Source organism: Eulemur rufifrons, chromosome 4, assembly GCF_041146395.1.
Source record: "Eulemur rufifrons isolate Redbay chromosome 4, OSU_ERuf_1, whole genome shotgun sequence".
In the NCBI taxonomy this organism is placed as follows: Eukaryota; Metazoa; Chordata; class Mammalia; order Primates; family Lemuridae; genus Eulemur; species Eulemur rufifrons.
The window spans coordinates 84,423,421-84,437,409 of record NC_090986.1 but is presented as its reverse complement, the minus strand read 5'-3'; the positions used below and the strand labels follow the sequence as shown (position 1 = coordinate 84,437,409).

The 13,989-nt window shown below is 48.6% G+C and overlaps 1 protein-coding gene across 3 annotated transcripts in view; it reads right to left on the bottom strand.

The window, feature by feature from the left end:
• Positions 1–3,700: 3,700 nt before the first annotated feature.
• Positions 3,701–13,989, bottom strand: part of CDC16 (cell division cycle 16) — a 29,525-nt gene continuing 19,236 nt past the window's right edge. For 2 of the 3 annotated variants that reach the window (XM_069467815.1, XM_069467817.1), the window contains 5 exons: positions 13,756–13,819; positions 10,592–10,653; positions 9,508–9,643; positions 6,736–6,826; positions 3,701–4,214 (listed from right to left, as the gene is read on the bottom strand). In XM_069467815.1, coding sequence (XP_069323916.1) covers positions 3,955–4,214; positions 6,736–6,826; positions 9,508–9,643; positions 10,592–10,653; positions 13,756–13,819 — 613 coding nt within the window. In that variant the 3' untranslated portion in view covers positions 3,701–3,954. The remainder of the gene's footprint in view (positions 4,215–6,735; positions 6,827–9,507; positions 9,644–10,591; positions 10,654–13,755; positions 13,820–13,989) is intronic. The other variant, XM_069467816.1, reaches the window with a different exon arrangement.

The following is a 13,989-nucleotide window of genomic DNA, read 5'->3' as shown; positions in this document are numbered from 1 at the left end:
GTCTCTCAGTGCATTATTGCATCAAACTCCAACGGAGAACCTGACCTTCGCCACCATGAGCTGAGACAGAGCGCAGGGTCTGAATCCAGCCTGGGACAGTCACCCCACCCCACGGCTCAGATTTCTCATCTGTGTCCGGGGAAATGAAGCCTTCCTCAAAAGACTTACTAGAGTTAACATGTGGAGGCCCTCAAGAAATGAGAGCTATTATTGTTCTGCTTAGGAAGGTAGAAATATATAGAACACATTTTAGATAGGTTAAGATAAAAAGTTTTGTTGATTAAGGGAGCATTTCAGTTGCCTGGAAAATTCATTTTTATATACTATCTTATTTGTTAATGATGCTGTGAATAAGTGTTTTGTAATAACTATACAACATTTTTTTCTATGAAAAAGTAGGATAATGTGTCCTTTGAAGTTAGGACTAGAAGTTTGAAAGAAAGGATTTTCAACAAATGAAGCACAAAATCCTGTCTCATTAGAATAAGAGAGTAGGGAATGTTCCCTGCTAATACAATTACCATCTAGGAATTATAGCAAGATGCTTTTGCTAATTTCAGTGAAGAGGTAAAAAAAAAGTTTAAATACTAGAGATTTAGTAAAATTAAAATACAAGCTTTTTCAAAAGTAAAAATTTTAACATGCCTTTTCTCAAATCACTAGCCAAATGTGTAAAATTGCGTAAGAACTTTTCTTTCTTGACCTCAACAAATGGGGTATTTCCGTCGGTCCTGCCATGACTGATTTCAGATGCTCCCATAAAGTACTTAATCTGGCCACGACGTAGGAACAGTGATACATCATTACTGCTAATCACCTGCTTGTATCACATGGATTTTAAATCTTATTGCTATGTGAGAAAAGTATAAAAGATGCTAAAATGATTGAATAAAAACTGGCCAAGAGCCCGTAACATTTACCAGCAGTTTAGAAAGGATGTGTCATCAAATTCGCATGTGAGAAAGTAGGTAAAACTCAAAATTCTTCATCTTATACACGATAGGGTGTAGAATTTATAAAGAATAGTAAATCACACTTATTTTGCAGAATAAAATTGTAATTTAGCATCAATATCTGTTCAATTCTTTTGGTTTTTTAAAGCATCACAAAACGTACTTGCCAGTTAGGTGAGATTGTTAGCTTAAATACTATTACGATCTTTGAAAACTCTAATTTTGTTAAGAACTGTAAATAATTTTATGTGACTCTCTTAACATCTACCACAGTAATACTCACAGATCTAGCTATAGTTTTAAAAGACAGGAGTGATGTCACAGAAAGCAGCATAGCAGGAAGCTCCATGGATTGTTTTCTCCACCAAAATCACCATTAAGCTGGAAAATAATTTACCAGAATCAACTATTTTGTAACTCGGTAACCTAATCAGATGCTTCAAGCAAGTAAGGGAAGGCCTGGTGCTGGAGCGGCTGCAGCCCCTTGGTAAGAGGTGGTGTGTGTGGACCCCCCACCCGCCGCAGCCTGTTCTCAGCGAGGACCTGTCCCTGAGAACTGCCATCGTGCACTGTGGTCAGGCTGGCAGTTCCCTGAGGGACCAGCACAATCTCCCCAGCAGCACAGTCAGAAAATTTAGAGACATACACACTTGTTTAATATTTAGGAAAAGATCCAGACATTTAAGGCAATCTCTGTCGGGTCACAGGCTGACCACAGAGACAGCAGAACAGGAACTTCAGTTCCCGCACAGAAAGGAACACAGACTCTGCAGAAGTAACTCAGAAACTTCACCATGCAAATGGACAACCGTAGCCCACAGCAAGTAACCACCAGTCCCTGAGGGCGAATCTGATTTCCAGAGCTACCACATTAGGATGCTCAAAGTGTGCAGTCCTCGATACGAAATTACAAAGCATACAAACTAGAAAATACGGATAAATCACAGGAAAAAAAGAATTTGACAGAAACTGTCACTGAGGAAGCCCGATGTTGGATCGACTAGTCAAAGATGTGAATCGGTTATATTAAATATGCTGAAAAGGGCTAACAGAAACCAGGGGCCAAGGACGAAAGGAACCAGGCAAGTGATATATGAATAAAGAACGTCAATACAGAGATAGAAATGATAAAACTGAAAAATACAATAGCTGAAATTAAAAATTTCACTGGAAAGTATCAGCAGCAGATTTGAGGCAGGACAAAGATCAGCAAACTTGAAGACAGGCAATTGAAGTTATTTGGTCTGAGCACAAATAAAGAAAAATGAACAGAACTTAAGGGACCTGTGGGGCACCACAAACACAACAGACACATACAGGAAGCCCAAGAGGAGAAGAGAGAGCAAGAGGGGCTGAAAAAACATCTGAAGAAATAATGGCCCAAACGTGAGGAAGGCACGTTGAAAGCAAGATGGGCAGAACCCTAGGCCTCTTGCCCGGTTAGCCGAGTTGTGAATGCAAAGAAGTTCTTGAAGGAAATTAAAAGTGCTTTCTCTCCAGTAAACACACAGACGATATGGAAGCAAACAGCCTATTGCTGATGGGAAGAAAGTTTGAGTGAAGATCAACCAGTCACAACATTCCCTTAAGCCAAGGCCTCATCCAGAGCAAGGTCTTAACTCTCTTCAGTTCTCTTAAGGCTGAGAGAGGTGAGGAAGCTGCAGAGGTTGGTTCCTGAGGCTTAAGGAAAGAAGCCGTCTCCACAGCATAAAGGTGAAGGTAAAGCAGCAAGGGCTGATAGGGAAGCTGCAGCCAGTTATCCAGAACTGCAGCCCCCCAGGCCCGGGCTGCGGACCACCACCAGTCCAGGGCCTGGGCTGCCTGAGCTCCACAGGCCCCCCACATCCTGGCCGTGGAAAAATTATCTTCCATAAAGCTGGGGAACTGGGCCGCACAGCAGGAGGTGAGTGGCGGGTGAGCAAAGCTTCCTCTGTGTTCACAGCCACTCCCGTCACTCACTCACCGCCTCAGCTCCACCCCCTCATCCAGGGAAAAATTACCCTCCATGAGACCGGTTCCTGGTGCCAAAAAGGCAGGGGAGCACTGATCTAGATCAGGCTAAGATCATTGATGAAGGCGGCTACACTAACAACAGATTTTCAGCGCAGATGAAACAGCTTTCTAGGGGAAGGAGGTGCCATCCAGGACTCTCGTAGCTGCAGACATCGATGCTGGCTGCAGGCTTCGCAGGGAAGGCTGACTCCCAGGGGCCAGGGCAGCTGGCGACCTTGAGTCGAAGCCAGTGCTCACTGACCATGCTCACAATCCCAGGGCCCTTCAGAGTTACGCTCTATCTGCTCTGTGTGTGCTCTGTAAATGGAATAGCAAATAAGAAAGCCCGTATGTGATGAGAAAGGTGCTTCACTTCTGTGGTATTTTATTCCATGATCCCAGTTCAACCACGAGGAATGCATCAGACAGACTCACACTGAGGGACACTCTACAGACTGCCCAGCCAACTTTGACTCCTCACCACTGTCAAGGTCATGAAAACCAAGGGAAGTGTCAGAAACTGTCGCAAACAGGGGAACGCAAAGGAGACTAGATGCAGCACGTACCTGGGCTGGACCCCGGACAAACTGGTGAAATCCAAGTGGAGTCTGGCGTCTGGGTAACAGTAGCTACGAATGTTGGTTTCCCGCTCACGACGCACGTTCCACGGTAACGTGAGACGTTAGCAGTGGGGAGCCGGGGCACAGGCACACGGCTCTTTGTACTACCCCAGCAATTTTTCTGTAAATCTAAAATTAGTCCAAAATAAAACTTTACTGAAAAATAAAAAAGACATAAGAGATGGTTTACCTTCTTTATTCCACTACATACAATTATTTTGTGGGTTCAGAGAATGAGAACTTGTCTGTTGCAAAGGCGTGTGACAGGTCTCTGTTCCTACACGCAGGGATGTAGTTTGGGTTCCTGTTAGGAAGGGGATCCCTAGGCCTGGCAAGGGGGTGAGGGAACACTGACCACAGGGGACACACGGCAGGCCCACTGTCTGGAGTCATGTGCTATGGTCTGACATGGATGTCTCTAACATCATGTCACTTTCGTTCATTTCGATTTCAAAGGTTTCTTCCAAGGAAGGTCTGGAATCTGGAGTTTTCCTTGCGGTTTCCAATGGTGTAAGCCCCGTTTCTTCTGCAGTCTGTTTTTCTACTTCAAATTCCCTGAAATCCCAGGGAGGTGAAATAATGTTTTTTAGTGTCTTCATTGTATGCACATCAAAGTCATAACATTTTAATTTGTCTTTAATGTCTGCTCCTAAAAAGAAACACCATAATTAGAATAAAATGAGCAATTCCATAGTGTAGCTGTCATTTCCATCATCACATAACACTGTCTCTATCATTTAAGTCAAACTGTACTTTTAAGAGCACAGCAGAGATCAGAAGGAAAACAGTGCTCCACCTTCTTCGCCGCCGTTTTCAGGGGAGGAGCCAGACACTCCAGAGGCCCGTGTGGCCGCAGCCCTGGTGCGGTGCCAGTCACCTGCTCCTGACGCCCGGGGGCAACATGTTTCTCAGCTGTTGCACGCAAGTGTCTGTGGTATGCCTGTCAGGTATAGCCACTCATCTTTATGCATAAAGAAGCCATAATGAAAAAAATACATTTTCCACATATTAAACCTCAAGAATGTGTATCTGAACAGATCTGAACAGATGTATTAGGTTCAATCATTTCTGACATAAGCAAAATGACAATTTTACACAGTTCAAATTAACAGCTCTCCGTAATAGGTATTTTGGCAGATTATGACATGCAAACCTCCTAAAAATAAAACACATAATGAACGGCAAATTTGGAAGTCTCCCTCTGCACGGACAGGGAAAACGTCTGTCTTGCTCGTTACTGCGTCCCCAGTCCTCACTTAGCTGCACACAAACTCCCATTTACGCCGCACAACTTCCTGAACAAGTGAGGAAACTGAGGCCCAGACCTGCCCTGAGTCACAAAGGCTGCTGCACAGCAGAGCTGAGGGGTCAACAGGGTCGTCCGAGCGCCAGGGCTCAAGTTGTTTTTGTTTTTGACTGAACTACGACAAATAAGGAGCACAGTGTGCTTCCTCCTCGAGTGCACGGCAGACGAATTCCTACACACGTAACTCACACAGCCCCCGCCAGGCAGAAACACAGAACGCTGCCCCTGTGTCCCTGCCTGGCCAGTGCTTGGGTTCTTGTCCCTTAGAACCCTGAGACCACCATGCTATGGAGCAGCCTAGGACAACAGCCCCACGGAAAGGCCAGATCCCAGCTGGGCTTCCCCACCTGCGAGTGAGGCATCTGCTGACCACATGGTAAACCTGGCAAGACCCTCGAACCAGCCGCTGGACTGACCCCAGAGGCCTGGAGTGGCTCACTGGGCAGTAACAGATAACTGATGCCACAGGCTTATTTCACCTTAGGACGTACATTGAACAGCTTTCTAAAGAGGTTTAACCCTCCTATAACGCCACCAAGCATCAATAACATACGGGACTTCCAGTTGCTCCACATCATCACCAACACCAGGTACTATGAGTATTTTTAATTTTTAGCCATTCTGGTGGGTGTGCAGCGGTATCTCACTATGGTTTGGTTTTGTTTTTTTTTTTTTTTTGAGACAGAGTCTCACTCTGTTGCCCAGGCTAGAGTGAATGCTGTGGCGTCAGCCTAGCTCACAGCAACCTCAAACTCCTGAGCTCAAGCGATCCTCCTGCCTCAGCCTCCTGAGTAGCTGGGACTACAGGCATGCGCCACCATGCCCAGCTAATTTTTCTACATATTTTTAGTTGTCCAGCTAATTTCTTTCTAGTTTTAGTAGAGACAGGGTCTCGCTCTTGCTCAGGCTGGTCTCGAACTCCTGAGCTCAAAACATCCACCTGCCTCGGCCTCCCAGAGTGCTAGGATTACAGGCGTGAGCCTCTGCGTCCGGCCTCACTATGGTTTTAATTTCATTTCCCTTATAAGGAATGAAGTTGAACACATTTATTTGGCTCATGACTCACCTGGATATCCTCTCTTGTGATGTTCCTCAAGTATTTTGCCCATTTTCTTACTGACTTGCAGGACTTTCTGTATTCTATGCAGGAGTTCTCTGACGAGTCTAAATACCGAGTCACCTCTCCTAGTCTATGACATGCCCTTCACCCTCTTAATAGTGTTTTTGATAAACAGAAGTTCTCAGTATTATTGAAGTCCAATTTATCGTTTTTGTCCTCTTACGGGTTTCACATCCTGTCAAAGAAATCTCTGCTGACTGCCAAGTCCAGATCTCAAGCTTTAACCTCAGCCTACCTGCCTTACTGCTTGTTTGTACCTGAATGACGCCCAAGAAGAGCGATTCCATCAAACTCACCCGATCGCTTATTTAAAACATTTCACCATTGCCTATTACTATGATGTGAATATGAGGCATCTTAACACCCCACTGAAGTGTGAAGACTGATACCGTGTTATGCTCTGCATTATGAAATACGGCCAGAGCCCCTTCAATTAGAAAAGCGTTGCTGAGATTTCTTTCCATCATACAATTAGAACGATTCTTCCATAAATACGTGCTCTGCACGTATGCTATAACGGTACTTTGCACGTAGCGAGACCTCAACTTTAAGCTGAGTAGACACTTGATTGCGTGCCAACTCCCGCAGCATTAGGCCACCCAAACGGAGTCCCCTGACACCAGTGCAGTTAGGATGGTTAGAAAGACAAACTCAGAATCTTAGATGAGAATGTGAGAAACCTAAACAGAAATATACAACCGAAAAAACTGAACACATTATCAATAAGAATAATTATAATCTTACCAATATAAGCTTCAGAATCACCAATGTACATCTCGATGCAATGGCCAAGCATTGTAACAGAAAACGTATCATCTCGCCTAAGACCAAGGGCCTGCCAGAAAAGATTCAGCATGGTTATTAAATGTATTTCTTTCCCTTTCATTTAAAAACATTCCCACATTGATTCACTTCAAAGTGGTCCAGGGTGCCCGGGGTAAGGGGGGTGACAGCTACCAGACTGGCCACGAGCTGGTGACTGCAGCCGGGTGACGGCCCCACGTGGAGGCTCATCACAGTTTTCTTGTGCTTAAAATCTGCCCCCACAAAAGGTTAAAAAACTGTATCTCATGCAGAGATGAGACTTCTGTGTTAATCACGTCACAGAAGAGAGGTAAATTACACAATATCCAAATATGTGTACTTAAAAGATCGTGCAAGACTAGAAAATTTGCTTAGTTCAAACTCCTAACTAGCTCAGTACTCTGGTTACCATAGTGACACCTTCATGAATTCATCTAGTCTGAAAATCTTTAATTAACCTTTGAAAATTAGTTATTGTGAACGTGTTACTCATGAATCTGTCTTTGAAATGTTACATTTCCCCATATTTCATCTCCTTCTCCAAATACCATTAGTTCGTCAACTCTGAGACCCACATTTTCTCAAATTCTGATGTCTGACAGCTCCTCGTTTCCTGCTCCGGCTGCACCGGCGGATTTCTCGCTGTGCGCTGTCACGGCCCAGACAGCGGCAGCCCGGACATCCCGCCCGGCCCTGCAGAGCTGGCGGTCACGCCGGCAGCGCGGACCGGACGACAAGCCACGCGAGGAGCATTTGAGGAAGACAGTGAACTGTGGTGTCTAAAAACCCAGGGACACTCTCGCAGGCTGAGAGGGACTTGGGAGGATTTGCAAAGCAGGTGTCTGCGGCCCGGAGGAAACCCAAGCCAACAGCTGGGTGTGTGCACTGGACCAGGGTCCTTTTTTTTGGAAAACAAGGATACTGACACCCTGGGCTGAATATCACACCCATTTATTTCACTTATATATTCTTTTTTGTGCATGTACTAGAGTGATAGAAATCTATGTCTGCGTATGTTCAAGAGTACTTTCTCTAAGTACAAAATAATGAAGTGACAGGAAAAAATTATGTTCAAGTTTAATTGCCAGCACTTTTCTTCTTTGTGGCTTCTCGCTTACTAACGGTGTCCTAAGTTTGATGAACTGTGGCACATGGATCAAGGAAAGACTTCCCTTGTGATGAACACAGACTGTTGCGCTCACTGCTGCAGCCATGTAAGGGAGCGAAGATGGGGGGCGGCCCGGGGTTCCGTCATCTAAGGGAGCGAAGACAGGGGCTGCCCGGGGCTCCGTCATCTAAGGGAGCGAAGACGGGGGGCTGCCCGGGGCTCTGTCCTCTAAGGGAGCGAAGACGGGGGGCCGCCCGGGGCTCCGTCATCTAAGGGAGCGAAGACGGGGGGCCGCCCGGGGTTCCGTCATCTAAGGGAGCGAAGACAGGGGCTGCCCGGGGCTCCGTCCTCTAAGGGAGCAAAGACGGGGGGCTGCCCGGGGCTCCGTCCTCTAAGGGAGCGAAGACGGGGGGCCGCCCGGGGTTCCGTCATCTAAGGGAGCGAAGACGGGGGCCGCCCGGGGCTCCGTCCTCTAAGGGAGCGAAGACGGGGGGCCGCCCGGGGCTCCGTCCTCTAAGGGAGCGAAGACGGGGGGCCGCCCGGGGCTCCGTCATCTGAGGGAGCGAAGACGGGGGGCGGCCCGGGGCTCCGTCATCTGAGGGAGCGAAGACGGGGGGCCGCCCGGGGCTCCGTCATCTGAGGGAGCGAAGACGGGGGGCCGCCCGGGGCTCCGTCATCTGAGGGAGCGAAGACGGGGGGCCGCCCGGGGCTCCGTCATCTGAGGGAGCGAAGACGGGGGGCCGCCCGGGGCTCCGTCATCTGAGGGAGCGAAGACGGGGGGCCGCCCGGGGCTCCGTCATCTAAGGGAGCGAAGACGGGGCTCCGTCATCTAAGGGAGCGAAGACGGGGGGCTGCCCGGGGCTCCGTCATCTAAGGGAGCGAAGACAGGGGCGGCCCGGGGCTCCGTCATCTAAGGGAGCGAAGACAGGGGCGGCCCGGGGCTCCGTCATCTAAGGGAGCGAAGACGGGGGGCTGCCCGGGGCTCCGTCATCTAAGGGAGCGAAGACAGGGGCTGCCCGGGGCTCCGTCATCTAAGGGAGCGAAGACAGGGGCGGCCCGGGGCTCCGTCATCTAAGGGAGCGAAGACAGGGGCGGCCCGGGGCTCCGTCATCTAAGGGAGCGAAGACGGGGGGCTGCCCGGGGCTCCGTCATCTAAGGGAGCGAAGACAGGGGCTGCCCGGGGCTCCGTCATCTAAGGGAGCGAAGACAGGGGCTGCCCGGGGCTCCGTCATCTAAGGGAGCGAAGACAGGGGCGGCCCGGGGCTCTGTCATCTGAGGGAGCGAAGACGGGGGCGGGGGGGCTGCCCGGGGCTCTCTGAGCAGACACGTCTGTGCTCCCTGCCTAGACGGCGCCCAGACTGGCCACCGACGAGCCCGCGGGCACCTGCAGGCCTCGCTGCAGACCCTGAGGACGCCCCACATCTGTTCTAACTGCACGAGTACTGCACAACATACACGTTTCTCTGCAGAGACAATGAAACATAATGTTGCCTAAAGAATTTTTAAGCAGTAAAGAAATAAACATTGCCTAGAAAAGATATTTTCAGAAACAGCAGTGGTCAGTGTGAACCAGACTTCACGCCAGGCACAGACAGAGGACGTACCGTGTGGAAATAGTCCACGGCGTTCTCAAAGCTGCCCATCAGGCTGTGGATGTAGCCGATGGCGGAGTAGGTGGACGCGTTCTGAGGAATCAGCACCAAGGCCTGGCGGTGGTAGTCCAGGGCCTCGTCGTACTTTCTGTGGGGGCACGAGGCAGAGAAGGGGGAAAAAGAGAGAAAACGATGACTGGGTGCAGGAAGAGCACTGATTCCTAAGTCTGAGCCGAGTGTCCGTCTGTGCAAACGCGTGGGAAACCCTCCCCTACGGCAGAGTGTGAGTCCAGACCGGCAGCTGTCCTCCGCCCCCACCTTCGCGGTCTCAGCACCTCCCCAAGGTCCCTCTTCCCAGCAGCGCCCCAGCCGCGGGGCCCTCCTCACGGACTCGCTGCGCTCCTGTCCACGCTCAGCGGGACGCTGAGCCACAACCCAGTCCCCAGCCTGTGCCCTCATTACACCACCTTTGTATGTGATGGTGAACTTCCCACACCAGGAGTCTAAAGGCAGCCAAGGAATTTGGCTTTAAGGTCCAAAAAAGTTAGAAGTGTTCCCCAAAGTTCTCTGGAACACCTGCCCTGTGAAGTCTTTTGTAAAAAAAAATAATAAGGTTTTATGCTCAATTAAAGTTTGGGAAATGCTACAGCTCCTAATGCATAGTAATGACTCAAAGAAACCCTGCAATGGCAAAACTTGTTAAATCCTGAGTAACTTAGAGTTTCTTCTTTAACCAAAGAACCCATTTTCAACTGTCATCTGTGTGTCACACCACAAAACCTCTAGCAGAAAACAGTTAGGATATGGATATGGTTTTAATTAGATCCTACTCTCCCAATTCTTCTAAATTATTAATAATTCTGAACACTAAAAATTTTAATCTAAAAAAAGTTACTATAATTCTCTATGTTTCTAAAATAAAATTATGCCAACAGAAATAGATAATAAAAACAGTAATTTTGATGTTTCTTATCTGCACAGTCACATGGAAGAAAACTGGAGGATCTCATGAAATGAAAACATGCAAAAGGCTAATTAAAATTAAGTAAACTTTCAGTCACAAAGTATATTTCTGAAAATGCTCTGCTTCACTTACTTAAGTTTTCTGCAGACATGCCCCAAGTTGTTCAACAAAGGTTCCCATTTGTCAACTGTCACCTAAAACACAGCAACATCAAGCCCACGAGTTACACAGGTCACTGTTCAGCCTGATGTGTCTGCACAGCATCACTGCGCGTCCCCCTGGTGGCTGTCTGCACCGCAGCAGGAGGCGGGAGCACTGCCGGCTGATCGGGCTGATCCGCCTTTCTTTCCTACTTTCCTTCTTTACACTTCCTGAGGACTCTGCGGTCATCAGCACGATTTTGTCAAAGAGCCCGTCTGTGCTGGAGAAGTTCAAATTTTGTAGCTGAAGCTCAGAGACTTCTCTGAAACACCAGACCTTTACATCCGTCCGCCTACAAATATTTCTACTTAGAAATAAACAAGTGCTTCAGATTCCGTGAGCCGCGCACCAAGCCCATCTCTCTGCTGCCATTTCAGCTCGCCGATCCCAGCCCTGCTGAGCGCCTTCCCCGTCAGTAAACGGCACCCCAAGGCCCCTGGCCCTTCCCGGAAACACCACGGCTTGTTCCTTTTACCTCCTGGGCACGACCCCCACACATTCACTCTCACCCTCCCAGTCACAGCGTCTGACTGTCCCTTTCTTTTCTCTCTCCCCTCAGCGTAAGGTGCAAACTCTCTCACACCATTTCCAGGCCCTTCGTGACCCACATTTAACCCCCTGCCCCCTTTCTCGAAGTGCTCCGTCAACCCAAAACGCAAGCCACCCTGCACTGGCTCCGATCTTTGCACACAGCACTCTGCACGCCTCAAACACCCCCCCTTCACTGTCGCCTGGCCGGTGTCTGCCCCTCCAGGACTGAGGCGTGCACCGTCGCCGAAGCCTTCCTGGCACCCGCACACCTGCGAGCACTGCCCTTCCCGGCGAGCTCCTCCATGCCTCGGCGGCACTGTTTTCACTGCCAAGCCAGGTGCTGGCATCGCCCGCAAGATCGCAGGGCGGAAGTGGCCAGCTGCATCCCTGGCGCAGCCCAGCGCCTACCGCACAGGGTAGGAATGATCAGCGCAGTTAAACGTGTCAGCCGAACGGACGAGCAGACCCGAGCCACATTCTCTCGCTCTCCCGAGACCGCGCCTCAGAGGCGCAGCCCACGTGAGGGAAGACCCACCGTCTGGCGACTCCTAGGCAGGACAGCTTCTCCCTGACTGCTCTCACAGTTGCTGCAGTTGGTAACTGGTCTCCCACAGTACCCTCCCCCTTCACGTAACTTTCTATTGGGTATTTTGATACTTAAATAGTGGTGCACTTTCATACTTAAGATTATTACTTCAAATTTCGTCAGGACTGCAAAGTTCCTCTGAATCATCAAAGACTATAGCTTAAACTTTAAGTGCAGTTTAAGAAAGTGCTTCTTAAACTCTTCTGTGTGTGAGAATCCCTGGGGATCTCGCTGCCACCGCAGACTGTGGCTTGGCAGACCCGAGACTGTGCACTGCGACCAGCTTGCCGTGCCGCGGTGCTGCTGGCACAGGCCGAGAGCAAGTTCAGCGTGTGGAAAACTGACAGGCTGGCAAGTGGCAGCGTGACGTCACGAGGAACGAGAGCATGTGCACTATCCAGAAGCCCCCGATCTCAGCTGGGGGGGAGCCTGCTTTAAACACACACATGTGCAGACACACAGAAATACAGCGTTTGTAAGTTCAGAAGACAAATAAGGAGAGACCAAAAGGAACAAAGCCGTGTTGTGGGGACAGGCATGGCCACCGGGCGGGCAGGGCTGTGTCTGTAAGAGCAGAGCGGAGCCGACAGCGCAGGGAGAAGGCAGCTGTGGGCAAGGACGCACGGACAGGAACAGAGTGAAGCCGAGAAGTGAAACTCAGAATAGAATAAAACTAAACAGGTATGAAGAAAAAGAATCAGGAATTAGAAGAGTGGAAACATGTAAGTCCCTTGTCTACAGAAGTTTATGGTATCTAAAAGTGTTCTTTTTTCTTTTCTTTTATTTTTTTGTGAGACAGAGTCTTGCTCTCTCACCCCAGCTAGAGTGCAGTGGCATCATCGTAACTCACAGCAACCTCAAGCTCCTGGGCTCAAGTGATCCTCCTGCCTCAGCCTCCCGAGTAGCTGGGACTACAGGTGCCACCACGCCCAGCTAATTGTTTCTATTTTTGGTAGAGACCTGTTCTCGCTCTCGCTCAGGCTGGTCTCTAACTCCTGACCTCAAGAGATCCTCCAGTCTCAGCGTCCCAGAGTGCTAGGATTACAGGCGTGAGCCACTGTGTCCACCCTCTTTTTTTTTTGTTTTGAGATAGTTTCTCGCTGTGTTGCCCTGGCTAGAGTACAGTGGCACAATCATATCTCACTACAGCCTCAAACTCCTAGGCTTCAAGCGATCCTCCTGCCTCAGCCTCCCAAGTAGCTGGGACTACAGGTGCATGCCACCATGCCCAGTTTTTTTCCCCCACTTTTTGTAGAGACAGGGTCTCTACAAAAGTGCTCTGTTGCCCAGGCTGGTCTTGAACTATAGGCCTCAAGCGATCCTCCCACCTTGGCCTCCCAAAGTGCTAGGATTACAGGCGTGAGCTACCAGGCCTGGCCAACTGTAACTATTTTTAAATAATACCAGCACACACGAATCCTTGCTAGTTGGAAGGCTAACTCATGAACACCAATTCATGGGTACATCTTCATACGACAGAACCTAGTCAAATATCCCAAACATCGAGAGTCTATTCATATACTCAGTACGCAGTAAGGAACGGCGACAAAAGGTCTGAATCTGAATGATGCCTGTCCCCATCCCTGCCCCTGCAGAAGAGGGATCAGCAGCTACCCTGTCCTTACGCTCCAGTCAAAGACGAGGCTCCCTGAAGCTCTAGAGTGTAAGTCAGACACCACAGTGCTCGCCACTTAATATTCCCAGTTTCAAAGAATCATCCAATACATTCTGATTATTTCCACATTTCAAATCTAGAGCCCTCTTAAGTGACACCTGCCATCTTAATTAGAAACAAACTTATTTTTTATCATGTGGTAAAATAGTTAACTGGCAAAGCAAACATCAATAAGCCATTTGTTAGGATAAATATTAGGTTATTATCGTCTAGGCTAGAGAGACCGTCCATGTTACTTTCCTCATTCAACAGTAAACACACTCAGTGGTGTGTCTGCGTATTTGCAGATATTACATAGAATACCTCATTCCCAATTGCTTTAATTTTTTCCAAAGCATCGAGAAACCATTTTTCTGCTGTTTTCCATCTAAAATAAAGGAAAAAGAGGTTGCAGATTATTCAAAATTAGCAAGCATAAACATTTAAGAAAAATTTGAATGTCTGTTTCTAGTAGTACTAAAATGAAATGGTTAAACTGCTGGAGATAACTATTGAAATTCCAAGTTAAATCGGGTAAATGACTGATTTCACGGCACT